We start from the raw sequence: 27,891 nt of genomic DNA, 5'->3' as shown, positions 1-27,891 counted from the left end.
CCCGGACCCCGCGTGGACAAGGAAGGAGTGGGCACATCACTCGGGGGACCTGTCTTGAGAAAAATCCTTTCAACCTCCTGCCAACCGAGACTTTTCCTAAAAGAGCCGCATGGAGGAAAGCTTTGCTGAGAACTCGGCTGCCACACGCGCACACGACCCCACCTTCATTACAGCCTGAGGCGCTGCCTGTAGTGTGACCACCCGTGGGACAAACGGAAGCCCTGAGTGTGGTCGCCACGCCAACAGCACAGGGGCAACCACCCCAAAACACAGAAGGCTTTTACCCGGACGTCAGTGCACGCCGCTCTGCGCTTCCCAGAAAGACTCGAGACACGTGGCTACTGCTACAGGCGGGCCAGTGTCTCCAGGGCATCTGCTGAGCACTGACGGGGCAACCCCCGAGTTCGGGCGGGCCAGGCTGGCGGCCAGAAGCCGTGGCAGCAACACAGCCGTGGTCACAGCGCTGGCACTGGGTAATAACATCGCATAAACCGTACAGAACAGTTACTGGAAAAACACACAACTCGTGGTAAATTGAACTTCACCTTTTTGTAATAAAAAATTAAAAATTTCTGTTGACTCTCTTTGAACACAACACAGACTAGGAACTCTTCCCCAACGGTGAGAGGAATTGGCGAGAAACTTCACCAGCAACTTCTAGAACCCTCCAGTGGGAGACACGCCCCAGGCAAGTCGTCTTCAGAGGCGGCTCAGGCCCAGCCCCTCCGGCCCCCAGGCCCGGACCCCGGGAGCCCCTCCGGGAGCCGCGCCCCCGCCAGTCCGGGTGGGCTTCCCGACAGCCCCCGCGCGGCGGGCCTAGCAGTCACTCTTCCAGAGCTTGATCGTCTTGTCGTTCTCCAGGGCGGCCGAAGCGATGATGTTCTCGGTCGGGTGACAGGCGGTCGAGATGACAACGTCTGGAAACGACAGCCGACAACAGTTCCTTCCTTGGACCCGGCCCCTCCCCACAGGGCCCTGCCCGCGGTGCACTCAGCAAACAGAGCCCAGGGCCCGAGCAGGAAGACAGCAGGGGCTCCCAGCCCAGAACCCGGCCCGGAGGCTGGGGCGCCGCACGGGCCGGGGGCACAGCTGGGGGGGCCGCTGTTGGTCTCACGGTGTCAACACTGCGCCCTCTGCACCTGGACCAGAGCCCGGGGCTGCCCCCCTCCACCAGCGCTGGGCCCCAGGACGCCCCGAGGGGCCAACTCTGCGAGTCCACCAGGGCGGGGACAGCAGATCCCGCGAGCTGCCACTTGGGGTTGGTCAGGTTAATGCGCTTGTAGCTTTTAAATAAAACGAACCCCAGAATTTTCCCTGTGGCCTGAGTGGCTTCAAATGAGCCTCTGAGCGTCCTGCCCGCACAGCAGAGGAGAAGCAACAGGCCAACGATGGAGGCCGAAGGCCGGTGCCGGCCTCCGGGGTCAGGCCCTGCTCCCAGGCGGAGCTGCCTTCTTAGGGAGGAGGGTGTCACTCTGATCTGATTCTCAACGGGCTCAACACCACTCTCCACTGAGCACGGGGGAAGAGCAGCGGCCCGGAGGGCAGCCGGCGTGACGGCGGGCGTCCCCGCTCCCCGCGCCACCTCCACGCAGGACAGGCCACAGCGCCCGCATGGGCTATGGGGCCGGGCAGCCCAGCCGACAGGAAGAAGAGGTTAAAGGCTGTGGCCTCAGGCTGCGGGAGCCAGGACCACACCACCCCCACCCCCCGCCGCAAGCAGCCCCAAAACGGGCAGCGTCCCCCAGTCACCCGCGGGCGAGGAGAGGAGGCAGCGGAGGCAGCCCAAGGTGCCCACGTGCGCTGGGTCGGGCTTCCCGGGGCACCAGGCGCAGGAGGGCGGCGGCACAGATGCCGAGCTCACCTGTGTGGCCCTGAAGCTTCTGTACAATCTCCTTGGTCTGCAGGTTCCAGATGTAGACCAGGTTGTCCTCCGAGCCCGACACAATCCACTGGTCACAGACGAAGGGGGAGAGAGCAGGGTCAGGGCGCACATGTGCACGGACAGTACCCTGCACCCCACGGCACACCCGCCCCCGTGTGGGCCCCGAGCCCCTGCCCTCCTCCCGTGCAGAGGCTGATGCGCGGCCCGCCACGCGTCTCCAGGCGCCTCTGGGACAGAAGCTGTTTCCTCAACTCCGTCGCCACGTTTGACGTTTGCCGTCAGTCGCAGCTGGGCTGCTCGTCACCATCAGCTCCTTAGTCTGAGCCTGGGGGCTGGGCGAGGGCCGCCCGCCCGCAAGGGACCAGAACCCACCAGGGACCGACTCCCAGGAGGCCTCGGCGTGACAACGGAGCCTGCGGGCCCCAAGCAGCCAGGACAGGACACCCCAAAACAAGTGAGAGTCACCAGCACTTTGTGTGGCGTGACTTCATTTTGGTTAAAAAACAGGAAATTCCTGTTTGTTTTGTGGGTGAGAGTACAAGGCCCGTCTCAGGAAGGGGCCGGGAGCAGCTCCTGAGCTGGGAGACGACTTACCTTCCCTCCAGTGACGGAGAAATTAGCAAATATGCAGTACTTCTCATTCTTGTGGCCCGTGTACGTCTTCAGGCACTGAAACGGCCAGGGGACGTCAGCTCAGTCACGACCGCCCTGCATCCTAGGTGCTGCCCCCGTCCAGGCATCTTACAGCGACTGGATGGCTCTGAAGAGCACCGTGCCCCCCCCCCCCCCGCACAACCCGCCCGGGTCCAGCTTTAACGTGAGTCGTCAGGCAACGTGCACCAAAGCAACGTGCAGAGCCGCTTCCTGGGCCCCTCCGGCCACAGCCCAGGACCCCACACGAGCCCTCTGCGAGCCCCGCCCGCCGCTCACCTTGCCTTTGCTGTAGTCCCAGAGCTTCAGCGTGCTGCAAGGCAGAGGGGGGGGGCGGGTCAGTGCCCTCCACCACGGCCGCCCCACCCCCTCCGGGTGCAGGTGCCCCGCACGCACGGCGTCCAGGGACCGTGAGGACACCCGAGCAGAGTGTGGGGCCTCCAGCATTTGTGGGTCAAGGACACTTTTCTAAAGGAAGCTACTCAGTGTCCCTAAGCCAATAAGGGGTCCTCGCTGCTGCCAGAAAGGGACAGGAGAAGCCCCGTCCAGGGCAGTCCTTCCTCCTCCCATGGGGGCCGACCCGGCAAGCCCACCTGAGGGCAGCCCACGGTGCACAGGAGGCCGAGTGCCAACCACCTCCCGGGAGGGCGGCCGGTGGCCAGTGACATCTGCCCGGAAGCGTGTTGGGGGAGAAGCAGGGTGCCCGGGCAGAACGGGGCCCCGCACCTCGAGGCCACCGTGCCCGCCACCACCTCAGACAGGACACGGTGACCACGGAGCCAACAACCTGAGATCCAGCCCCCACACAGACAGGCCCTCCCAGCGTGGCACCCACGTCCGGAGCCCAGCCCCAGCGGGATGAATCGTCTTTCACGCTGGGAATCCGGCCCTGGGGGGCAACGGGCCTGGCCGCACGCCACGCCGGGGATGGAAGCACTTACTTGTCCAAGGTCGCGGCCAGGATGTACTTGCCATTCGGAGAAAACTTCACAAACGACACGGGAGGGTTGTCATCGTCTGCATGGAGCACAGAGACGGCTGCCAGCGGGGCACTGGCTCTCCGGGAAGGGGGGCTCCCTCACCGCCACCTGCGCCGACCCCGCCCCTCGCGGGCGTCCCCAGGGCCGGCCACCTCCCTCACCCACTGCTCATGCCAGCGTGAGAGCCGCTTCTCCCAGTGACCCCATGACCCCAGGGCTTCAGGGGCGAAGGCCCTGCGGCCAGTCGGCCTCGGGATCGCCTTCCTCACAGGAGGGAGTTTGCAAACACCCAGCTAAACCGAGGAACTATCCCCCTGAGAACACAGGGGCTCAGGCAGGCGCTCTCCGGTTGCATGGTTACAGCGGAAGGCGTGTAATTTCTCCCCGGAAACAACCCTGGCGACGTCACAGCGCACCCTTGCTCCCGACGCTTGGGCAGAGCGCGCGCCCCAGGGTGGCCCTGGTAAGGCGGGTCAGAGGCCCTGCCACCCTCTCAGCCGCTGGCATGGGAGCCACGCCCAGGAGGCGCTGGGGCTCTGTGACGGTCCCACGCCTCCTCGGGAGGAGGGTGTCCCTGCCTGAGCGAGGGGAGCCCTGGGCGTGCGCCCTGGGGGGGGCCAGCGCGGCCACGTGTCCCGAGCACCAGGCGCGGAGCAGCACGCGCATCACCACCTCGGGAGGCCCAGGCCTGCCCCCCGCGCACCGGGGGCCTCTGCTCCCTCCAGCTGGTCCCCGACACCGAAAATGCCCACGAGAAGCAGGCGAGGGCCACCCGGTCGCCGGGCCACACGGAAGGCCCCCCCCACCCCAGCTCAGACGACAGGAGGCAGTGCCCAGAGGTCTAACCAGGCTCCGACAGCGAAGCACCGCGGGGCTGCCCATCAACGCCCGAGGTTCTAACGCCCTAGACCCGAGGTTAGAAACGGGACGGGACTTGGCTCCCCACCGCCCCTCCCGGCCCGGCCCCAGATCGCTCGCTGCTGCCGGCCGTCAACCTCTCTGGCCTCGGCTTCCCACCCAGCTGCGGGGCGGCTGCAGGGACTGCCCGCGCTCGGCCGTCCGGGCACGAGGACACTTCCCACCAGGCGGAAGTGGCCACCCAGGCCTCGGGGGGGAAGACAGCGCGACAGACACAGGGAGATGCCACGGTCGGGGGAAGGACGCGCGTCATAAGGGTGGCCCCCCTCGCAGAGCAAGAAAACCACAGAGGCCGCTGTGTCCCTCCCCGGTTCTCCTGCTGAAGCCCTAGCCCGGCACCTGGGAGACAGCATCCTGGAGGTGGGCTAAGTTAAAATAAGGCGGGGGGGGGGGGGGCGCCCAAGCCAGTCTGACCGGCGTCCCTGTCAGAGCAGGAGGTGGGGACAGCAGGAGCCCACGCAGCGGACGACCACGCGAGCACACGCTGAGAAGGCCAAGGAGCGGCCTCGGGAGAAGCGGCCCGGCCAGCCCTGACCTTGGACATCTGGCCGCCAGGGAGTGGGGACGGGTCTCTGCTACTGAAGCCGCGCAGCCCGCGGTGTCCTGTCACGGTGGTCCCAGCGCACTCTCACAGCCACGCTTGTTCCCAGGACAGCCGGGCGCAGGAGGCTCAGGTGGGCGCCCCGCCCTGGCAGCCCTGCCTGCTCAACGCGACACTGCAAAGACCTTCCCGCCGACACTGCAAAGACCTTCCCGCCGAGTCCGTGACCGGACCCCTCCAGGGCTCCATCTCTCGCTTGCCTTCCCAGGCCCGAGGCCACCCTCTGGCCACACCCTCCCCACACTCAGCAGCACCAGCTGCCGCCCAGACCACGCTGTCCTTCCACTCCGTGCCGCCCTCCCCTCCTCCCCAAGGCACAGCCCAGCCCCATGTGCAGAGACCTCGGGGCCCCTTGCCCACTTCCTCCCCCCATCTCTGCACCCCCAGCAGACAGGGCTCACTGAGGGCAGGGGCTCGACCCCATGTGCTGAAGGAATGACCCAAGCAGAGGGTCCCCAAGGCCGGGGAGGAAGACAAGGGTCTGCTGAGCGCGGGCAGAGTCCGAGGGTCTTGCGGGTCCTTCAGAGGACACCGCCGGGCAGCGCCACGCGAGGCCAGAAGGGAGAGCCAATCAGGAAGGAGCGGATGGGAGACGGAACCGCTCAGGAGAGGGGGAGCCCTCCCAGAGGGAGTAGGTCCAGTGGGGAGAGAGGGAGGCTTCCAGAGAACCACACACGGAGGGCAGGAAGCGTGGGAGAAGCCACCACAGCCAACCCGGCAGACTGTCCCCTGGGACGCGGCCCCCCTGCAAGCGGGAGCCGGCGGTACTCACCGATCAGTGTCTTCAGGCACTGGCCCGAGGCGGTGTCCCAGATCCGACTGCAAAGCAACGAGCACAGCAGGTGACTACGAGCGAGCGGCTTCCTATGTTCCAGGCTCTCAATGCGGATGTTTCAGGACCAAGCCACAGCCAGTCCTATCTCGCTTTTCCAGTCACCGTTCACAACCACTCCCTTGAGCCCTGGGGACCAGAACGGGCGCGGCACGTGCAGACCGCACGTGCAGACCGCACGCGTGTGCTCTTGCTGCCTTCACCACGGAGCAGCGCGCTCATCGCAACAGCTGGGACAGCCAGGGGGGACGACCGGCCCTCTCCGCACACCCACGGCCGCGAGGCCAACAGCCCGACCTGCGTCCCTGCAGGGCTCTCCACGCGAAAACACGCCAAGCACACGGTCCCTGGGGCAGAGTGCTTTTTATAAAAACAGGATATCGTAGGCACTTTTCTGGACGTCCCCTAGTTCAGGAGCAAGAGAACCCACTCAAAGGGCCGCTATTCCCCAACGGGACGCGCCAGGTATCCCGTCGCTGCAACCTCAGTGTTTCTGTGATTTCTGCCAACACAACACCCTGTTTTGGGAACCATGGTGGTGTATTTGCGCGGACGCTTCTGGAGCACAGATGCCCAGCGATGGGGGCGGGCGTTGGGTCGAGGGCACGCGGGTTTTACAGGTAACGGGAACGCAGGGGTTATCGCCCAAGCGTTCACTGTCCCACCTGCAGCCCTTCGGAGCCAATCCCGCCCTGGGGGCCGCAGTAACTGTGTCTCGGGTTTTAACACCCAGAAACATCACTCCCCCACTCGCTGTTTGTTTTAATTCTATTGGCAGAGAACTCAGTTTACGCTTCTCTAAGAATTTTAAATTCACTTTATCTAGTTGGAGGGGTTCTAAATCGAACCGCTTACAGCATACCAGCCCAGGAGACGGGCGTTCCCCACCGCCAGGATGAGGACGTGCCTGGTCCCCGTCCCTCCCTCTTTGCTTTGTGTCCCTCTGGTTACATTTTACCATTTCCTGCATACAGGCCTCGCTCTCTTTTGTTAATCGCATTCTAAGCACCCCGATGCTTCTGTGACTCTTACGGGGGAACTTGCTCTCATCCACTAACTGGTAGCTCCCAGGATAGCGAAACACTGTCAATCTGCAAACAGTGACCTCACCAAGTGCCCGTCCACGTTCTGTAACCCGCAGGCTCGGTGGCTCAGAGCCTGGGTTCCAGAGCCCGAGCTGTGCTCCGGACCCTGGCTCTCTCGCTGACCAGCTCGGGGATGGCGGGCAGGGGCTTATCCCTGCCTCAGCTTCCCAACTGAGGATCGGGGATGGCGACCATCCAGTACCCGAGTCACAGGACTGTTGTGAGGCTTAAATGAGTCCCTATTTGTAAAGTACAAATACGTGATTTTTAAGTTTTAAAAAACATACAGGGCTTCCCTGGTGGCGCAGTGGTTGAGAGTCCGTCTGCCGATGCAGGGGACGTGGGTTCGTGCCCCGGTCCGGGAAGATCCCACATGCCGCGGAGCGGCTGGGCCCGTGAGCCATGGCCGCTGAGCCTGCGCATCCGGAGCCTGTGCTCCGCAACGGGAGAGGCCACAACAGTGAGAGGCCCGGGTACCGCAAAAAAAAAAAAAACCATATAAATGTTCCACCTACAGAGAGATAAGTCTCTATCCAGTTTTCACACAATGACTTTATCTTCTTACCACGTTAGCTAGAAATTCCAAATAGCACCAAATGCTGAAGGAGATGGGCATGACTTTTGCCCGATTCTAGCAGAAATGGATGTGGCACGTTAACCACTTGCTATAAACGTGATTATTAAGTTTCTGTTAAACAGTCTGTGACACTGGCCTATGTTGCTGGAGTTTTCATTAGGAATGGCTGCTGGATTTTATCAGGTAAGAAAATTATACGGATCTCTGCCTCCAATTTCTTGGTATAATTATTAGATTTTCAATTTCCTATTGGTTGGCACATTACTACAATCGTCTCATGACTCACAAACCCACTTGGTCAGGAAATACTATTCTTCCACACACTGTGGACTCAGTTTGTAACATTTTCCTGGGATTGTGACCTCAAGATTCACTAGTGAAGTGTCCTCCGTGGTTGTCTTTTTTGGACTAGCAGTCAAGCTGGGGAGTTAGGTCATGCTGGACCCAGAAATGAACCAGGGGCTCCCCGACTTGTCCTGCGGTCCAGTTCCAGCAGCCTTAGCAGTTTCTGTTACTTAACCCAATTCCAGTGTAGAATCATAGGGCCCATATAGTTTTCTGCCCTTTAACCGCTTTTTCCAATCTCCGCCATGGTGACCCCCTTGCTCAATTTAGGGAGTCGGAATTAATCCCCGTCTACACAGCCTGCTCAGAGGTGGGCCAGGCATCCTCCTGCTCGTCCCTCATCCCCCCGAAACTGCTCTTTTCCACCCCCTTTTTATTTTTTATTTTCTGGCCATGGGTCGCACCTTGGATATCAGCTTCCCAACCAGGGACTGAGCCCGGGCCACGGCAGTGGAAGCGCGTAGTCCTCACCGCTGGACCGCCGGGAATTCCCGTCCCCTCTCTAGTTTAGTCTTGCACGTTTCTGCTCTTTTTCCTTACTTAGGCTTATAAAGGCTGACCACTTTGTGGGCCTTATGAAGGATACAGCTTATTTAAATTTCCCTGTCACTTTCCCCTTTCTCCGCCTTCTAACTTTACAACTTTCCTCCCCTTACTTTTCTGGCCTGCTTTGCTTTCCCCTAACTTCTTTAGAAAGCTTTTAGAGGCAGTCCACAAGCAATTCTGAGAACGTGCCACACGCTTAAGAAAACCAGCAGTTCTGTAGCAGATACACAGCCTGTGGCATCGCTCGGCGCCGCTAACCCCAAGCCCCCTGCTGTCGGAGTCGAAGCAGCAGGCTGGACTCCCTCACAAACACTTTGGCTCCCTGTACCCCTAGCTTCCCCAAGGCAGCCTCGGGCGGCCGTGGGGCCTGGTGCCGGAGCTTTCTCAGCCTTCCCGTCAGCCCCACCTGCTGCATTTCCGTCAGCGTCTCCCCGGCTGACACTCGGTCTCTGCTTCCCACCTGCCCGACCCCACGTGCCCACCCTTCTTTTCCGAGCCTTGACTCATCACTTTGTCTTAGGTGTGTTTCTTGAAAACAACAAGAGTCAGAAGGGCTTTTAACCCAAACCTGACAGCCTTTCCTGGGGGTGCTCAGCCCGCCCCCCCACGGTAAGTGCCCAGCAAGCACCCTGAGCTCCGTTTCTTCCACGGTACTCTTACATGTTATCACTTATGTTACTCGAGTTTCTCTACTTTATTTTCACTAAATGTAGACAAATTTCTAGCCACCCTGTCTTTCTCCCGCGTAGCTGGGAAGTCCTTCACGGGCCATCGGTCCGGCCGGTGGCTGCTGCCACCCCACCCCCTCCCCAGGTTCCCCTCCCCGGTAACCAGGTGAGCTGTGACGCGCAACCCTCCAAGCCCAGATACCTCCTGATGCTTTATACCCACGTGTGCCACGTTAAATTTCAAACGCTTATCTCCGCGTCTTCCCTCGCGTCTCTTAAAGCATCCACAGGGCACTTACACTACCAGCGCCAAGGCCACGAGCGCGATCCGCTTAGACTGGATGTCCCGCCCCCGCCACCCTTCCTCCTCACCCTCCGTGACGGGACCTGTTTTCATCCACCTGTTCAGGACCCTGACGGCCCCGATGGACACTCTCGGACGTTCACGTCAGCACACCTTCCTTCCACCTCCCCACCAGCGCCACAAGCTTGGGACGCGCCCCCTTCAGGGTCCACGGGGAGCCACGTCCAGGACAGCAGCGCCTCCCCGCGTCTCCGGCTGGGGCCTCGCTGCTGACAGGAGCCCCCTCTCCCGGCCACGCTCACCGCCACCCCGCCTGCCCAAGCCCCTCGAGGCAGAGGCTTCCGCTGGACGCCCGGAGGCACAACGGTGCAAGGGGAGGCCGTTAAACGCTTGCTGACTCAACGAAGTAAAGCTCTTCCACTTACCAGAGACCATCGTAGCTACTTGAAACTATCAAGGATCCATCACGATTAAAATGAACCTGAGGACGAAGGAGCGGGAGGGGGGAAAAGAAACTTACTGTCAGAGCATCAACACAGACTGCGCCTCACCTGGACGGCCTTCCGTTCACCGGCCCCCGACAAAGGGACACGCACCCTGCTGCATTCTGAGCGAGCTTTAAGTTCTGATTTCCCCAGGATGCTAACGCAGACCACAGGCAATGTGGATAAAACGGTCATTTTTTACCTGGTGTCTCAAGCAACCGTCAGTTTGTTTCACGACGGAAGACTGAACCACAGAAAGAACACCAACCCCGAAACACGTCTTGAGTATTTAAATCACAAACTCGACCAACCCAGACCTGCTGGCTCCGTGGAGGCCCCACTGCCCAGAGCGTGTCTGTGGACCCGCATGGCCGTGGGGGCAGTGGGACCAGGGCTTCCCCGACTTCCATCGAACAAGGCAGAGAAGTCAGGAGAAGGATGCCCGCTTATTCAGACACTCCGGAGCTTTCCCAGCCGCGTAACGCTGAGCACCCCCAGAATCACAAGACGGCCCGGTTCCTGCTCCGAGGGCCCGGACACCAACCCCTGCGACACTCGAGCTTTGCAGACGGGGCAGGAACAAGATCCAGGCTGCTCCAAACTCTGTGCCCGGGAAGAGGTGCAATGTCCAGATCGGGTGCCGGGCCCAGAAGCTGACCTGTGACACTTCCACACCAGTTATTGTATCTGAATGCCTAACTGCCCACTACAGAGACAGGCGAGATACATCGTCTGATAAAGAAATGGCAACGTGAGCAGTCCCTTTCTCAGAAGTGGTTTGCCTTTGCCTTTGTCCTCTTTCTTTTTTCCAACTGAACCTCAGTGTATACAGAAGGAATCACAACGTCAGAAGTTAGAGTTCTTCATCAATTCCCATCGTTTTCATTTGAGTCCTGGGCAGGAAAAGCCTTTTTACAACACACACTCCCCGCTGGAACGCCCTCTTTCCTGCTACGTGTGATGCCTGTCCCATGGGGGGTCACGCCCCGGGTCAACTTCTTGGTGACAGGGCTGGGGCTGCCCGCCTGCCGCCACGGTTCAGACCAGCGTCTGGTCCTCACACCACTGACACACGGTTCACACACTCCTTTGCTATGCGCTGTCCCGTGTAGCAGCTCCCCCGCCCTTGACTCACAAGATGCCAGTAGCATCTGGTTGTTGAAAACCTCAACATCTCCAGACAGTGCCAGGCGTCCCCAGGGGACAAACCCACGTGTAGCAGAAGCACCTGGAGGGCTTGTCAAAGCCCAGCGCCGGGCCCGACAATCTGCACATCTTGCACGCTCCCAGCAGAGGTGGTCCGGGGACCATGCTTGGAGAACCACCGTCCAGACCGTCGAGGGGCCCGTGATGGAGCCACGTGTGCCACTTAAACTTCTTAGCCACTGCAGCAGGGGAGTTAACAGGTGAAACAAACCTGACAGGTTTTTACTTGACCCAATATACCTGAAATACTACTTCAACATGTAACCGACGCTAAAAGTTATAAACAAGACACTTTACGTTCTTTCCGTTGCACGGGATCTTCAGAAGCTGGAAGCCTACGTATTGCCCACTCCTGCATGTCTCAGCCTGCGGTGCTACCGTGTGTGGCTGGCGGCCTCCGCGTGGATGGTGTGGCCCGTGAAGGGCCGCCGTCACCATCCTCGTCCTGCTCCCCCGGCGGTGCTGACGGCGCCCCCTCCCCCCACTCCTGAGCCACGTGCTCGTCAGCCTCCCGAAGCCGCTTTCCCTACAACTCACAGCAGCGGATCTCATCACACTCGTCCCTCTGAACCTGCAAACTACGATCTGATCAAAGCCCCCTCGCTGGGTGATGACGAGCTGACACGGGGCCCCAAAGCCGGCCCCACCAGGGCCGCGCTCCGCTCTGTTCCAGCCACGTCCAGACAGCACCGCCGGCACACGCTGGCAGACCAGCGCGCGGGTGTGAGGGGCAAGACGGCCAGAAAGTCAGTGCTACCCAGAAGGAAGGGGGGGACAGACAGACCCCAGTGGGGACGCCAAGTCCCGACTCAGACGGACAGCCGCTGAGCTCCCTGGAGGTGACACCTGCAGGCGCGCCGCGGAGGGAGAGAGTGGGCAAGTGAGGCAGACGCACAGGCCAGCAGCTGCGGAGAGGGGGCGGGATGGAGGAAGGGGACAGCAGGGACTTCAGGAAAGCACTGACATGGGGGAGTCCAGGCAGGGGGACAGCAGCTGGACTCAAGGGGGCGGAAGACCGCAGGAAGCCCACGCACCCTGAGGGCTCTGATCCACGACTGGCCTCGCAAAGGCTGACCGCTCGCAGACCCGGTGCTCCCCGACACCTGCCCGCAGACGCTGTGGCACAAGCGTGCAAGGCTGTTCAACAGACGTGCGCTGCACTTCTCTCCATAAAGTGCAAGTCACAAGCCAGCGTCCCCGGGGGGACGACGAGAGTGTCGAGCACCTGCAGGCACAGAGCCGGAAGGTGTCCGAGACCTTCCTGCGGTGCGCAAGCTGGAGCAGGATGTCGCTGTCCCGTAGCACCACCGCCATCCGACAAGGGGGGGTGGGCTGGAAAACACGCACTTAAAAAACCGAAACCCCCAGACGGTAGCTGCCAGCTGTGCGCAGTTGCCTCTGAGGACGGGAGCTCAGAAGACTCTGATTTGCTACGCGCCACGTTGCCTCTTGCCTTCTTTAAAAATAAGCACACGTTACTTTTGTAGGAAGCAAAGACTTTAAAAATCCTACCACCGCTTGCGATCAGAGCCCCATCCCTGACCACTGCAACACAGACAGAACTCTTTCCACTCATGGCCTTCACTCCGACTATCTCCTGGTTACTTCACACATGCCCATTTGCGGCCTGTCTGGAAGCCAGCTCGGCTCAGACGGGGTCCCCAGAGCAGAGGACAGAGGAGCGACGGCACAGGCTCAGGAGGGCCCGGGGCCCAGACGGCAGGGGCGCCTTCCCCGCAGACGCAGGCACTGGCCGTGACACAGGGCCAGCACCGCGCCAGGCAGCCTCGACCAGCACACGTTACGCGTCCCCCAGGGGGTCAGGGCTCTGCCCACGGCCCCGCTGGACAAAGGGCTTCCAAGGCTGAAGCCACTTAAAGTCACTCACCTCCACAAGTCTAGAACCTGAGGAGGACCACGTCCTCGGTAACAGCGAACAAGCTGTCTATACGTGACCCCTTCCACTTTCCAAAAGGCAAACCTGGCTAAGAAACCACTTCGGGCCCTTCGCTGACAAAGAAATACTTTGGCCGTTTGTAAATGGAGCCGTTCATGACACGCGTGTAGTTTAACCCCTGCCTGTTCATCCTGTGCGCTGGCAGCAGCCCTGGACCGCGCGTGCAGCACGCTCGCGGGGCCCCACCTTCCCACCGCCTCACCCACGACTGGGCCACCCGGCCCCCAGGGCCCTCTGCCCACCCACCAAAGGTGGCTCCACGCAACACCCACGCTGCCCGCGCTCCCGCCTGCTCTGCAAGCCTCCGGGCAGGGCCGCCTCCCCGCCCCGCCTCCCACGGGCACCGAACCCTGAGCCCAGTCTCCACTCATGGCCCTGCTGTCGGGCGAGCGCCGCAACCTGGCTGGGCGGGGGGCACTCACGGCTGAGACGGGGTCCGAGTGCGCGGGCAGGGTCTTGAGGCACTTCCCCGTCTTCACGTCCCATATCCTCACGCTTTCGTCAAACTGGAGACAGAGGGGCAGGTGGCAGTGGTTCTCCGGGGGCTCGGACGGGACAGACTCGCTGGCCCCCAAGCCCCCAGGACGGCCCCCGGTTCACCCCTGCCCCTGGGGAGGCCCCAAACTCACAGAGCCCGAGACGATGAGGTTGGACTGGGGGTTGAAGTTACAGCAAAAGACGTAATTGCTGTGTCCCTTCAAGGTTTTCAGACACTTTCCCTGAGAGGAAGTGTTGTGAGACTAAGTCATTCCCAGTGGTTGTTTCTTCAAACGTCAGCCGTCAGGCTAAACCCATCAGCAGCTGACCCGCCACAGCTGTAAAGCCCCTCTGACGACAAGCACGGCTGCTCCCCAAACGCAGTCCCACCCCGAGCCCCTTCCCCAAACGCACGCGCTTCCCAAGGAGGGGCCCATGCAGCTCACCGAGCTCACGTCCCATATCTTCAGGGTTTTGTCATCTGAGGCAGAAACAAGGAGGTTAGAATCTGAGGACCACGCCACGTCAGATATTCCCTGGGGGAGGAAGCACACAGTCACAGTCACTACCTCGGCAAAACGGGATTAGCCAGCAAAAGTCAAATCCTCAACGTCCAACTGGACATAACTAAGCAGGCCACTCCCTCTGGTTCGTGCTGACCAAACAGCCTGAACCCGCAGGCCAGGCCCAGAAGCCTGCTCTCCGTGGCTCTGCCAGGCCTCACAGCTGGGCAGAAACTCATCTGGTCAAAACTATTTGCTTGAAAAACAAGAGGCAGACTTCCCTGGTGGTGCACTGGCTGAGAATCCGCCTGCCAATGCAGGGGACACGGGTTCGAGCCCTGGTCCGGGAAGATCCCACATGCCGCGGAGCAGCTGAGCCCGTGCGCCACAACTACTGAGCCTGCGCTCTAGAGCCCGCGAGCCACAACTACTGAAGCCCACGTGCCTAGAGTCCGTGCTCCCCAACAAGACAAGCCACTGCAATGAGCCCGCGCACCACAACGAAGAGTAGCCCCCGCTCGCCGCAACTAGAGACAGCCCCCTCACAGCAGTGAAGACCCAACGCAGCCAAAAATTAATTAACTAATTAAAAAAACCCCAAGAGACAAGTAACTATCCCAAAAATTGGGGGCAGGGAGGTTCAATCTTAACCTGACAAGCCCGAAGATGGGCCCCAACCCACGTCCAGCAGCAACTTCGGCCCAGGTTGAGACCTACCAGCTTGTGACCAGAGATGGTTTTCTCAAATTTCCCATCGTATGCTCCCCAAATCTTAATGAGTTTATCTGCAGCTGAAAGAAAGGAATGAAAAGCAACCGAGGTCTCCAGTCATCGAGGGGCCAAAATCTGGGCTGCCCACAACACAGGCCTCCCCTAGGGAGCCGCGGTCCTCGGCACCCACCCCGGCCTCCCCCCGGCCCGGGGCCCGTCCCTTCAGAATCACAACCGGCACGGGCACATCGAGGGGACACGCAGGGAAGCCCCGGGGCACCTACACGAACTCGCCAGCCACTCCCCATTCGGGCTGAACTTCACGGAGGACACAGCTTTCGTGTGGCCGGCCAGGGTGAACTTCAGAGCGTAGTTTGGTTTGACAGGTGTGGGCTATTCAAGAGAGAGTACTAGTCAGCGAAAAGTAACCACCACTGTCCAAACCCACTGATCGCCAGTGTGGAGCTGGCGCCCAGGCCGAATTTCACGCTCACACCTACCCTGTGACGGTGCTTCCCAGAGCCCTCGTCCACCGGGGCGCACCCGCCTAAGCCCGGGCTCCGCGCATCCCCTCGCAAGCCCGGCCTCTCCTGAAGCCCCCGTCACCCAGGCCGCCCTCCAGGCAGTCCCGCCAGTGCAGCTGGAACCTCCGGCAGCCCACCCACCCAAGGTCAGGCTCCCCGACGCACCCCTGAAGGCCTGCGCCCTTGGTGAGAGGCCCGCCCGCGGTCTACAGGAGGGGTTTGCACACCGCCCTCCGCAGGGAACTGTGCGGGCCAGGGGCGAGGTGCTGAACAAGAGGCATTTCCCGGGTCGCACACAGACTCTTACGATCAAGACCAAGGATGTGTACTGCTGGTGAAGCCCCCTCCCCAAGTGACAGGTTGGGAATCCCCGACACGGCCCACAATCAGCACTGGACTGGCTGGGAATGTAGTTTGGAGTAAAAACGGGCAATATTTAAGTGGGGGGTGGGGAGGGGAGGGGAAACAGTTCCGGGCGTGAAATATTCCCGAGGGTCTCCCAGCCTTCGTGCCCAGGAGCCCGCAGGGACGTGCCTTGCTCTGCGTGGCCGACGACGACGGGGTGGGCTGTGCTCGGGCGGCCTCAGCCTCGGGCTTCTTCTCCTCGGTTGCCATGGCTCTGCAGCCCACCAGGCAGAGCGACGCGGGTAGAGTTCACAGCTCCCAGTGGAGGACGCACAGTGGCAAGGGCTGTCTGCTAATGCAAACCTACAGTGGGGGACCGAGGCCAACAGACAAACCACACTTCAAAAATTAATTTCCAGGAAAAAGAATTTTAAAAATCTGACCACCTCACTGAGCCCTGTAGCAGGTGCCGTTCCAAACTAAGGGTCCTCTGCACGTAACTCCTCGCTAGTCCTTTGCAGGTACTCTGCTGCTCTCATCGCTTCTGTGATCAGAGTCCAAGACCCACCTTCAGGGGTGCTTCCTATCTTGTTACCGCATGTCTGAAATGCAGCACAGTCCAGGCAGACAAAACGTAATTCTCTTCAAAGAGCCCTTGATGCATTTTAAAAAAAAAAAAATCAACCAAAGACTTCTTGTCAGGAAGCAAACACGCCAAATTACAGGAGACTGAGCTACAGGGTGCAGAAGTTTGGGAACTCATCCAAATCCTTAAATACATCCCAAGTGATGCAAAAGTGCTAACAGCCACGTTTGAAAACACAAGAGCAGGCCCCAGTGGTCCACACCTCCCGGGGACTCCAAGGTCACCACGTGTAGGCGGCAGACACAAGGCTGCTTCCAAAACGCTAACAGCCGAGAGGTTCTCCATCCCTGGTGAAGCAACGACAAGACACAGCCGGAAAAGCACAGACTGGAGCCAGCCCAGCCTGCTGGAGTCGCCAGCGCTAGGCTTCCTAAAAGCAACCTGAAGTACGCAAGGACACTCTGCAAGCAAACTCACTGCAGAAGAGGGAAAGAGACTGCAGCTCAATTAGGTTTCGGCATGAAGACAGGAACCCCTCAAATGCTGCATGGTAAGAGACTGGTTTCCTCTATCACAGGAGTAGACTCCGCGACTTGGACACGTGGCACAGAAGCACACCAGGTGACTCTGAAACGAGGGAAGGCGCCTTTCCAGAGGAGAGCCACCAAGACATCCTGCAAGCATCACTGGCCAGCCGACTCCCGGAAGCTGACACCACCGTTAATCCAACGCGTTCACACCTTGTAAATTCTAGCTCGGCGCTTAAAACTGGAAGCTTGCACGGGCTCCTTGTCGCACCAAGGCGGGACAGAAGCCATCAAAAAGAACACGTCCCCAAGTCTTCATCCAAGAGGAGGGGAGCGAAATCACAATGCAACACAGCTGTGCAGAGCACCCCGTGAGGCCACAGCGGGTTACCTGCGGCAAGGATCCCGGCCCAGGAACGGATCCGGCAGCACTCGAAGCCCAAGCAGTAGGGTGGGGGAGGGGAGGGGCAGGTCAGTAAAGCTGCGGGGGGGCAAAGTGCGGGCACAAAGCTGGCGCTCCGGAAACGCTGCCTACCTGGTGATTAGCTTTAGCGCAAGCAGGCCGTGCCAATTAACCCAGGTGCTGCCTTCCCCTGGGTGAGCCGGACAAGTGGGGGGAAAGGAGCCAAGGACGAGAGCTGGATGGTCTGTTTCACAGAACCTAGCATCTGAGAAAGGCAGACCACAACTAGGGCTGAGAGAAGGGAAGCCCGGGGCGCGTCCAACCTAAACACCAGTGGGAACTGAAGAGGCTCCACGTGGGGTGGAAAGGGCAGCCCAGAGGCCTCAGCAGCTCCTTCTAGAGTAAAAATCAAGACCTGCCAGGAAGTGTGGTGTGACTCCCGCAAACTTGCTGCCCTCAGGTGAGGAGCTGGGAATACATACAATAGGTGGTCTTACAGAAAAGGTCCCCAGCCCCTCCCAGCTCAACTCCTGCCAGCAAAACATTAACACACAAAAAACCAACACAAAAATTCAGCAAACTTTTAGAAACACAACTTCTCGACTCAACGTTTGCAGCCGGCCTCCAGATCACTTGCTACCTGCTCCCTCTTGGGACCTAGGTGAGCCACACCACCCAAGGCTGAGCGTCCGAACTTCTTCGGGGAGCTTCGGAGTAAAATGCAAATTACTAGGCTCCACCCCAGAGACTGGGCCGCTGGGTGTGGGAAGACGCGGTAACGAGGCCCACTGAGAGCGAGGGAACCCGGTTTTCCGCACCCCACCTGGATTCTCAGACACGCGGGCGTTCTGGCTTACCTCTCCGCCTCCTACGGGGCCGGGCCAACCTCAGAGGCAATGTCGACAGCGGACCTGGGCGGGTAGAAACGGGGTGAGAGGACTACCAGGGAGCATCTTCCACATCCCCCAAAATGGCTCTCGCAGGCCAGACTAGAAGGGGTCTGAGACTTCACAGCAAGAGCGTGGTGGTCTCTCCCTTCATGCCGGCAGCCCCGCACCCCTGCGGCCCCGGGCTCGCGCGGGGGGAGATGGGGCCTGGCTGCCCCCGGCTGGGGGTGAGCAGCTGGTTAGGGTGAGGGAGCCTCTGCAGCAGAGAAGAGCGGACAGCGCGCCACATCCAGGCACTGGATGGCTCGGTGGCCCAGAGGTCTTTCTCTGGAGGCAAACGGGGGACGCACGCCGGCTGCAGGAGGAAGTCGCAGTCCCGGGTCCGGGGGCTTGTCACCTGACCGCTGGGGGCGGGAGAAGCCGGGGGTCCCCGGGGCTCGGCGGTCCGTGCGGGTCCGTTTGGGGCTGGTTCGGGTCAGGGGAGGGGGCCGCCGGGGCCCGGTCGCTCGGCGGGGAGGAGGGGCGCAGAGCGGGCACCCGGAGGCGAGGCGGCGGGCGCGGGGCTTCTGCGCCGGGAGGCCCGGCGGGGCTGAACCGGCGCCGGGCCGGGCCCGCCGGAACACGTGCGGCGGCGGGCGGCGCGGGGGGACCTAGCGTCTGTCCCGGTTCCGCACCCCCGGGGCGTGCCTGCCGGCCGGGCGGTCGCCACTTACCTGCCGGGCGGTTGGGGGACGGGGGCGGGCGCTCAAGGCTTCGCGTCGGCCGCCGCCTGGGCGGGAGCTCAACTAGGCGGTGCGGGGAGCAACAGTGCGCGTGCGCGCGCGCGCGGGGCGGGGACTGCTGGGGCGGGGCAAACGCACAAAGCCGGCCTCTCGGAGGGCAGCTACGGCGAGCGGAGAGGAGCAGAACGCCTCGGCATGGCTCAACGCCTTAAAGGGACAGTGTGCTGCCCGTGCCTCCTGCTTACAGGCGTTAACCCCAAAGGTGGCCGGTTCCAGCCCTTCTCCTGCACTTTCTGAAAACTGAAGTAGGGAGAAGATACATAGAGGAAATGCTCATGTGCCCCTCGATTGTCCACATCCTGAGCTCGCCCTGCAGCAGCGCCCAGGGAGGAGAGAGCACCCCGCCCCCGAGATTCGCGGGGCGGCGGGGCCCTAACGTTTCTCCTGGGCTGGAGCACCTGTGCGGTCGCGTCCCTCCGTCGTCGCGCACGCTGGGGAGCGGCGGCTACGGCGTCCAGAGCGTCCGACCGGCCCCGGCGGTGTCTCCGCGTGGCGTCTCCATTAATCTCGGGACACCCCCGTACAGGGGCCCTTACCTTCCAAGTTTGAAACGAAGAACCTGAGCTCCAGAAGGTTCAGAACCCGGGCTCTGGGAGCTGCGTCCCCCGCACTGCGCCCACCAGCTCTCCCGCAAGGCCGGCGGCCGGGTTATCCGGGTCTTCCCGATCCCTCCGTGCGGAGAGCCCGCGGGGCGCACCTGCTCCCTCCTGAGCCCCCAGCGCGGAGATGCGAACAGTCACTGCGTGCGGGCTGCTCTGCCGTCTGCAGGGTGATGGCCCAGACAGGTATTACCACCTCCAGTTACAAGTGGGGAAGGGGAGGCCTGGAGAGGAGGGCTCAGGGACACAAGGAGAACCCGGAGCCGGCGTTCTGACCCCAAAGCCTGCGCATTCTCACCCCACTGCCCTACTTCTGCTACCCACATAGGTCTTAGAGTCGTGGATGTTCTCCGCAGCCCCATTCAGGCCCGTGGGTAGAATGACATGCAGTGTCTTATTTCCCAACTAAAAATGGGAACACCAAATATGACACAGGAACCCGTGCAAACAAAAGGGCAGAGCATTTTAAATGGAAATGACCAGGGAAAATGAGTTGTGTGGTTGTCATAGATACAGGAGCCAAGATTGACAAGCCGGCTGGAGTGCCCCTCCCAAGAAGGATGCGGGGGGGGGGGCGGGGGGAAGCAAAGTCCCAGTTTGGCCCCGCCCGGCCGGATGTGGAGCTCAGTGCCCTGCAGCCCTAGTCATCTTAGGCCAGGTGCCCTGGAGCATGAGGCCTTGAGTACAAAAGGTAACAAAATCAGCTCCGGATGAAAAAGGGTATCTGCATCCACCAGGCTGCCTGGGCCGGAAACAGAGCCCATTACGTAGACCCCTCCCTCACCTCTCAGACAGCTCTTAGAGCCATCCTCTTCCCTCCCTCCATCCCTACCCCAGTCCCACCTCCCAGCTGGCCTCTTCCAAACCTCTCCGAAGCACTGTCAGAAGAACTTATAAAACCCCAGGTCTGATCTGTCACTCCCCAGTTTACGACTCAGAGCCGGCTTCCCATTGCCCTCGGGTCCAAACCCAGTCTCTGCTGGCGGGGTTTACCAGACTGGCCTCCCCCTGTAGCCTAATGCCACCCCCAGACTGTGCACCCCGGATCCCAGCCCAAATCGGAAGTACTTCCTGACCCTGGAACTCAACTCAAACCAGGCTCCCAGGTAAATCGGTCTTGCCTTCCCCCCCGCCCCCAGGAGATAGAGCCTTCCAGTTAAAATGAGAAAATCTTCTAAATCTGTTGAGTGTTTTTGTGGTCATAGCTAAAATCCTGAAAGCAAATAACATAGCCAGTAAAGCAATTTAACAAAAGCAGGTGATTTGTTTATTGTCTTAAGTTTTAAATCCTTTTACAACCCTCCCCAAATGCGGTCAGGCTCAGAAAAATCACAAGTGGAAAGGGAAGGGAGAATAAAAACTAGAGAAGGAGAAAACATTTCGGAGATTTGTCTTTTAGAACATTTATCACTGTGCTTTGGCCAGCGGCAGCTAATTGGCAAAGGAACCTGTTTCCGTGAACGATTTCTATAAATACAACACATCCAAGCTGTCCCATCAACCAGACAACCGGAGCATGTCTGGGCACCTCCCGACTCACCCAGCTCCCTCCACCAGGCTCTCCTGCTCTCAGGGCACCCTTCCCACCGACAGCCAACGTCCATCCGCTTGGGCTTCCTCCCCCGAGCCCCAAACCTGGTGAGTCTTCCTGGCTACATTTTCACGGCTCCCACCTCCTCCTCAGCAGAAACACTCTTCTTTCATCGTAATTCCTTGTCCAGCGTCTCCTGGCTGAGCTGCGTCGGGGTCCTCATCACAGCACTCTGCGCAGGTGGCCCAGGATGAGAGAAAGCACCTGCGTGCTTTATTCTTTAGTAAGTTTGTTACATGTTACCTGCCTGCACCTGCACCTTCACAGCAAGCCTGTGAAGTAAGTGCCTTTATTCCTTTTCACAGTGAGGAAACTGAGGTTGAGAAGCTTCCCAAGGACCCATAGGTGGTAGGCGCAACCATGGACTTCAGGGCTGGAAAGGCCGAGGCTGCACTCGCAACCACCATACTACACAATACACACCCAGTGGTGCTTATCGGATGGACGGCTGGATGGATGGATGGTGGGTGGATGGATACATGGACAGATGGATGGATAGATGCCTGCATGGTGGATGGACGGGTGGATGGATGGATGGTGGGTGGATGGATACATGGACAGATGGATGGATAGATGCCTGCATGGTGGATGGATGGATGGTGGGTGGATGGATACGTGGACAGATGGATGGATAGATGCCTGCATGGTGGATGGATGGATGGTGGGTGGATGGATACGTGGACAGATGGATGGATAGATGCCTGCATGGTGGATGGATGGATGGTGGGTGGATGGATACATGGACAGATGGATGGATAGATGCCTGCATGGTCAGATGGATGGATGGTGGGTGGATGGATACGTGGACAGATGGATGGATAGATGCCTGCATGGTCAGATGGATGGATAGATGCCTGCATGGTGGATGGTTGGGTGGATGGATGGATGGTGGGTGGATGGATACATGGACAGGTGGATGGATAGATGCCTGCATGGTGGATGGACGGGTGGATGGATGGATGGATGAATAGCAAAGGAACAACCTATGTCAACGGGAGCCGTCAGTAAGGGTCTGCGGAAGTGGCGGGGCTGAAATGGAGAACATCACCGTCTTATAGGAGTTGAAGCTTTTGAAAAACCATATTTTGTCACCTAGTGATAAATATTTCATCAGGGACAGCACTCGATCAGGGCTTTCCAGGAGGTGACAGAGGAACAGATGACGCGGCAGACGTGGCAGGAAGGCTGTGATGCTCCCCACAGTGGGCAGGACGCTGGGTGGGCAAACTGGCCCTTTACTGGCCAGGCCCAGAGCTCTGCATTCCATGGCAGTTGATAAGGGAGGGTCGTGGAAGACGCCCAGGACCCAGGGCTTGCGGGCACTGCCCACCAGATTTCCTGACTGGACGGGCCACCTCTGCTGGGCCACATTCCAGGGAGCTGCTGACGCTGCCCGGAGACCCCAAGGCTCCTGCCAGCCAAGGTCAGTGGGGTTTTGTGTTAAAACGCCTTTTCCCCTGGTAACTACGCCAGGGCGGCTGGTTTGGGAGACTCTGTCCCCCTTTTCCCTCCCTGATCTCTGCTCTCCCTTTCCCCACACCTCCCACCAGTCCATCAGGACAGGCAGTTGCCCCTTGACCCCTGGGGCCCAGCGGCCCGCAGCTCTCAACCCTGGTGCCCAGAAAGCCACTTCTAGTCCTAACTGTGCCACCCTCCTTCTCTTCCTCCCCTGGCCTCACTTTCCTGGGTACAGAAAGAGCAGATTAGACAGCAAGAATACCAGCTTTTGACATTGACAAGATTTCTCCTGGTGTCGGCTTCCCTCCTTCCATGGCCTTTGCCCAGTGTAGCCTCCAGCCCCACGTATCCTTCCTTGTCTCCCTTCCCCCTCCCACTGGCTAGGAAGCACCCCTGCATGGCCTCCCCTCCTGGTGCCACCCTCCCTAAGGTCAGCCCTGTAGGTTGCTCTCCCCAGGGAGACTGACCATCCAGTTTGCCTGGCACTGTCCTGTTTCAGAACTGAAAGCTCTCATCCCCGGCAGCCCCTCCGTCTCAAGGAAGCGGGGACAGTCACCTGAAGCCACCTCCACTTCCATCACTCCTGTGGGCTCATAGGAGCAGGGGTGGCCCGTCTGGGCTGAGATGCCTGCTGGGAGGGGACACAGTAGGGGACAGACCCTCCAGATGAATGAATCCTGGAATGTTCGATTTCACTTGCAGTTGGATTTAAATCTACCCTCACTTTTTGGAAGGTCCCCACCACGAAACCCCTCAGCCTCGAGCCTCCTGCTGGCTCCAGGCCTGGGTGCCTCCGGGTGGGCCCTCTCCAGGTGGAGCTGGGCGCTGCGGGCACCGGTCTGGCCCGGAGCCAGGCTGGGCGGAGCGGCCGGCAGGAATCCGCGGAACGCGGCTCCCACTTCCAAAGCCAGGCCCCACCTGTTCCGGTCTGCAAATGGTCTGCAAATGCCCCTCCCCGCCTCGGCCTGGGTGAACTCCCCCTGGTTAGAGAGGGTCCCAGCAGCGAGAAAAGAAACAGCTCCTGTGACAGGCAAGGTGGAAATCAGAGGCCCCCAAAAGCCAGGGGATAGTTTTCAAAGGCTTTAGAGGTGTTTTCCGGGTTGGCGGGGGTGGGGGGAGGGGGAGCCGGTGTGGACTGTGCAGCAGCGGCTTATGGGGGCCCTTTTTAAGCGATGTGAAGTTGGCTGCTGGTCTCCCACCGGTGTTTCCCCGGTCCTGTCAAACTATTTCCATTTGTCCCTGTTATAAAACCCACTGCAGCTGCCCTTCCTGAGCCCCTAATGTGTGCCTTTCTGAGTCCTCCTGGCCTGAGGATTATAAACACGGTCCCCTTAAACCCCAAACGTGGTGGTAAGCTATTCTGAGGTTCACAGATAAGGAAAATGGAGGCGCAGAGGGTCCCAAGGCCAAAGCGAATGGCAGAGCTGGGGCTTGACCCCACCCTCGGCCTTGAGTCTCCCGCACGTGCCACCAGCCGCCCGCCGTTTTCCGTGCGCAGATACGGTTTCCACGTAACTGTAATCACAGCCGTCCTGCAGTCACCCTTCCTGCTCAGCGCCTGTCGCGGGCTTTTCCCACGTCACCCAGCGCAGCGCTCTCCATCCCCTTCCCACGGCCGCGGTGAGCCCCGGGCTGCACGCTTGGGCCGTTGCCAGGGTTTCACGTCTGCAAATTGTTTCTGTGGGATAAGATCCAGGAGCCCGACTGGGTCGCAAGTTGGGAACATTCTCGACGGGACACGTAACCCAGGGAAAGGGTGAGGCCAGGGAAAGGGTGACCTTCGTGTGGGCGAGCGAGCCTGCCAACCCGGGTGCGCCCCTCGCCCGGGTGCTGGAGGGCACCCCAGGGCCGCGGAAGGGCGCGCGGGAGCCGCGCAGACCCAGCGCCCGCCTTTCTGGGTTTCCCACGGCTCGCTGAGAATTCCCTGACGAGGAGCAACCAGCCTAAAATAGAAAAGCTGACACAGGGGAAACGCCAGGGGCCGAAGTCTGTGCCCAGGCGCTCCGGCTGCAGCTGCCGGCACGCTCCCTCCAGCCCTGGCTCCCCCCGAGGAGCCTCGGTGCCCCCTGCATCTGCGTCCCCACTTGCCTCCATCCTCGGGGCCTTTAAATCCCCCTGCAAACAGCTCAGGGCCTCGCATTTGCAGGCACCGTGGACAAGGCTTCTCCAAGGCTGGCCAGCAGCCAGGGCTTCCTCGCAGCTGTCTTCCTGTGTGAGCCTGACCTTGGGGCATGGAACTGGCGGCAGGGAGGGGCACCCCACTCCACCCAGCTTCCAGCTCCCAGCAAGTGGGACAGGCGTTCCCCACTGTGGGCCCGCTTTGGGAAGTTGGAGCAAACTCGAAATTGGGACCGACTGGCGCAGTCTGGGACGGAGGAAGTGGGGCGTGGGTGTTCTGACTATAGCTCTAATCCCAGACATCAGTTCATGTTAACGCTGTCCGGGGACCAAAGAGGAGGGACTACAAAGGTAGGAATGCCATTTAAATAATAGAAACAGTAGTCCCTAAAACCCAAATGAAAGATGGACCTCAGTGCCATTTAGAACACACAGACCCTGCCGCCGTTCCCTTCGGGGAATCTTTCCCTCGGACACAGCTGCAGAAGGCTGCAGGCTGCCCAAGGAAGTTCACGGCGACATTTTTTTTTTTTTTTTTTTGGGCGCTCCACAAGGCCTGCGGGATCTTAGTTCCCCGACCAGGGAGCAAACCCGGGCCCCAGCAGTGCAAGCACGGAGTCCTAACCACTGGACCACCAGGGAGGTCCCACAGCAACATTATTTATAAGGATGAAATAATTGGAGACAACGTAAATGTCCATCCCTAGGGGAAGAGGTGAATCCATCATGGTACACTGGATACTGGAACATTCTGCAGCCTCCAGAAGAATGAGGTAGCTGGGGGCGTCGTGAGTGGAGGGACGGCCGCCATGGCACATGGAGAAAGAGAATAATACAATTGTTGTAAAATAAAGCTGTGTGTAGGGAGAAAGTGAGAATCTGCGGGCAGTCTCTGGAGGATTCATCCCTGTCACAGGTGCCCAGGGGAGGGGACTAGGAAGGATGGGAGGGGGCCCCCTTCAGTTTTCCTTTTATGCCCCCCCCGAGATTCTTCCAATCGGATGTTCGTTGTGATTAAAGGGAATAATAATGGGTCTCGGTTTTCCTTCATTTCCACAGCAGGAGAATGACATATGATTTAGGTAGGCCATTGCAAACATTTCTCCCTCCATCCAGCCCATTCCCCGGCCCCCTCTCACCCACCCACCAGCACCCCCAGAATGGGCCCGCATACCCCGTGCTGCCAGGGGCCGTGGATGTGAAGCTGGCCCCACAGGGCCCCTGCCCAGGGGAGCTCTCTGTCTAAAGGGAGCCAGACCCACAAGCCAGTGGTCGCAGAACGTGGTGCCAGGTTCTAGAATAGGCTTCTAGCGGGTTTGTGGAAAGTCTAGGAGGCCTTCCCACATGGTGTTTGACCAGAGGCCCCCGAGGCGCAGGGGCTGGCCCACAATCAGGGTGCAGGCCGGTGGGGGAGGGCGGTCGGGGAGGGGAGAACAGGCCACATAAACAAAGGCCAGCGGGGTGGAGGAGGGAAGGCGTGAGACTGGAGCAGGCAGGGGCCCGGCCAGCAAGCTGCGGACAGCGTCCGCAGGACGTAGACAGGGGAACGGAAAAGCTCAGCTCGAGGATGAGGCGTGGCAGGGAGGCGAGCCTGCAGCTCCTCACACCCGGGGATTTGCCCCAAGCTTGCAGAGGGTCCGGAAGACACAAGGATGGAAGAAACCAACCCTCCTGGGACAGCAGTGGGAACGGGGCTGAGAGCAGGGCTCTGGGCTCAGACCGTGGCACCCAGAGACTGGCTGGGTCACCCAGAGTGGCCTGGACACTCATTCCATGGGTTCTGCCTCCCCTGAAAATGCGGGTGATGTGAGGGCGGACTTGCCTTGTAGGGCTGCTGCCAGCGCAAAGCCATCGTGAGCCCGAGGCGTTCGGCCCAGCTCTCAGCTACGCAGGGAGCCCGACCCCTTAGGAAATGCTGGGAGAAGGAGGTGAGCCTGGGCCTGGACGGTGCAGCCTGCGGTGAGTCCGAGGCAAGGAGACCAACGGGGCTGGGTTTCAGTCTTAGAGGGGCTAGCGTTGCTGTCTGAGGCGCTCGGGGCCCTGAGTGCAGAGCCACCCCCAGTGCCCCAGGCTACCTCTGGTGGGTGCAAGGGAGGGCAGCAGGGGAAGCCCCTCTGAGAGCTGCCGCAGGTAGCGAGGCTGCAGGGGACCTTGGCTTCTGGGCGCCTCACTGGGTGTAGAGCCTCTCAGACTTGGGGCCCCCCGTGTGCCTGGTGGGAGCCCAGGTGACTGCAGCCCCAGCTGGCCCCCTGCAGCATCCTGGCCGCGCTCGGAGGAACGCTGTTCTGGGGCCAGCCCCGACGTACCCGTCCCTCGGACGAGTCCACCCCCCCCCCATCTGTCCCTGTGGCTGAGACCTCGGTCAGGCCTGCCGTCCCCCCTGTTTCCCAGCCTCTGCTCCCTCTGACGCTGCCCCACGCGCCCCCCGCGGCCCTCTCCCCCAACCCCGACCCCATTCAGCCTCAGCTCGGCCTTCTAAGGGCCTCAGTCTCTCCTGATCCCATTCCCAATGGCAAGCCTGGGGGAGGTCACTTTTGGCCAGTACCCCCTCTTCAGCTATGCTTTCAGGGGTGGGGAGTGTCCTGGCCCAGGGCTGCTCCTTTGGCAGGGCCTGTGCTGGCCGACGGGAGCTTCGAAGCAGCCGTGGTGTAACCACAGCTGCCTCGGCCTGCCTGGCTCGGTGTCCAGACAGCTCCAGCCATCCTGCGGTGCTCGCCCAGCCAGCCGGCCCGGGTGATCCGCTTTGGCTCTCGGCCTCTGTCCCCCTCCCATTGGGTGGTCTGTCCAGTGCCAGAGTCCTGGTTTATCCCCGAGAAGCCGTGGGCATCTTCTCAGTCTCCTTGAAGGCTCCATGAAGCAGGCCTGCTGCCCCCACAGCCTGAACACGGACTTGACGTTTACAAGCTCTCAACTGCGTAGTCGCTACCAGCGTGAGTTCTGCAGTCAGACACACCCAGGCCGCTCCCTACACCTCAGTTTCCTCATCTGTAAAATGGGAATGGTAAGCCCAACTGGTGGGGTGTGTGAAGGATTCTTATGTAATAACGTGGAATGCGGTGCAGGGTCTAGACCCCAGTGAGCACTCAGAAGGTCCAGATGTTTGCAAGTCTTTTACTTCTTTTTAAATTGATATATTGTAAAATTGAAATGGGAGGGGTGCTCTCCAGTTCTATGAGTTTCACACACATGTACATTTGTGCCACCACCACCATAATCAGGACTGTCGAATACCATATGCTCAAATTCCTCCTGCTGCCCTTTGCAGTCAAATCCCCCCCATCCCTAACCCCTGGCCATCACAGATGTGTCCTACATCCTACAGTCCTGTCTTTTCCAGGATGAC

At 60.3% G+C, this 27,891-nt stretch overlaps 1 protein-coding gene across 5 annotated transcripts; it reads right to left on the bottom strand.

Annotated features, from left to right (window-relative positions):
- Positions 1 to 530: 530 nt before the first annotated feature.
- WDR5 (WD repeat domain 5) lies at positions 531 to 18,819 on the bottom strand. Of its 5 annotated transcripts, none has more exons than XM_060153917.1 (16): positions 18,714 to 18,819; positions 17,971 to 18,024; positions 16,166 to 16,251; positions 15,787 to 15,960; positions 15,013 to 15,121; positions 14,735 to 14,808; positions 13,961 to 14,050; positions 13,667 to 13,756; positions 13,460 to 13,543; positions 9,815 to 9,870; positions 5,805 to 5,851; positions 3,475 to 3,550; positions 2,813 to 2,846; positions 2,477 to 2,551; positions 1,862 to 1,949; positions 531 to 917 (listed from the first exon to the last, which is right to left on the bottom strand). In XM_060153917.1, exons 4-16 carry the CDS (start codon positions 15,865 to 15,867, stop codon positions 817 to 819), a joined length of 1,005 nt encoding a protein of 334 aa, XP_060009900.1. In that variant the 5' UTR covers positions 15,868 to 15,960; positions 16,166 to 16,251; positions 17,971 to 18,024; positions 18,714 to 18,819; the 3' UTR covers positions 531 to 816. The 5 variants fall into 5 exon arrangements, with proteins under 5 accessions (XP_060009900.1, XP_060009901.1, XP_060009902.1 ...); XM_060153918.1 differs by lacking the exon at positions 18,714 to 18,819 and adding an exon at positions 18,398 to 18,616; XM_060153919.1 differs by lacking the exon at positions 16,166 to 16,251 and having other exon boundaries at positions 15,787 to 15,996.
- Between the last annotated feature and the right edge of the window lie 9,072 nt (positions 18,820 to 27,891).

This window comes from Lagenorhynchus albirostris, chromosome 7 (assembly GCF_949774975.1).
Source record: "Lagenorhynchus albirostris chromosome 7, mLagAlb1.1, whole genome shotgun sequence".
Taxonomy (NCBI): domain Eukaryota; kingdom Metazoa; phylum Chordata; class Mammalia; order Artiodactyla; family Delphinidae; genus Lagenorhynchus; species Lagenorhynchus albirostris.
Note: the sequence above shows the minus strand (reverse complement) of the source record. Positions and strands in the feature narration are given on the sequence as shown.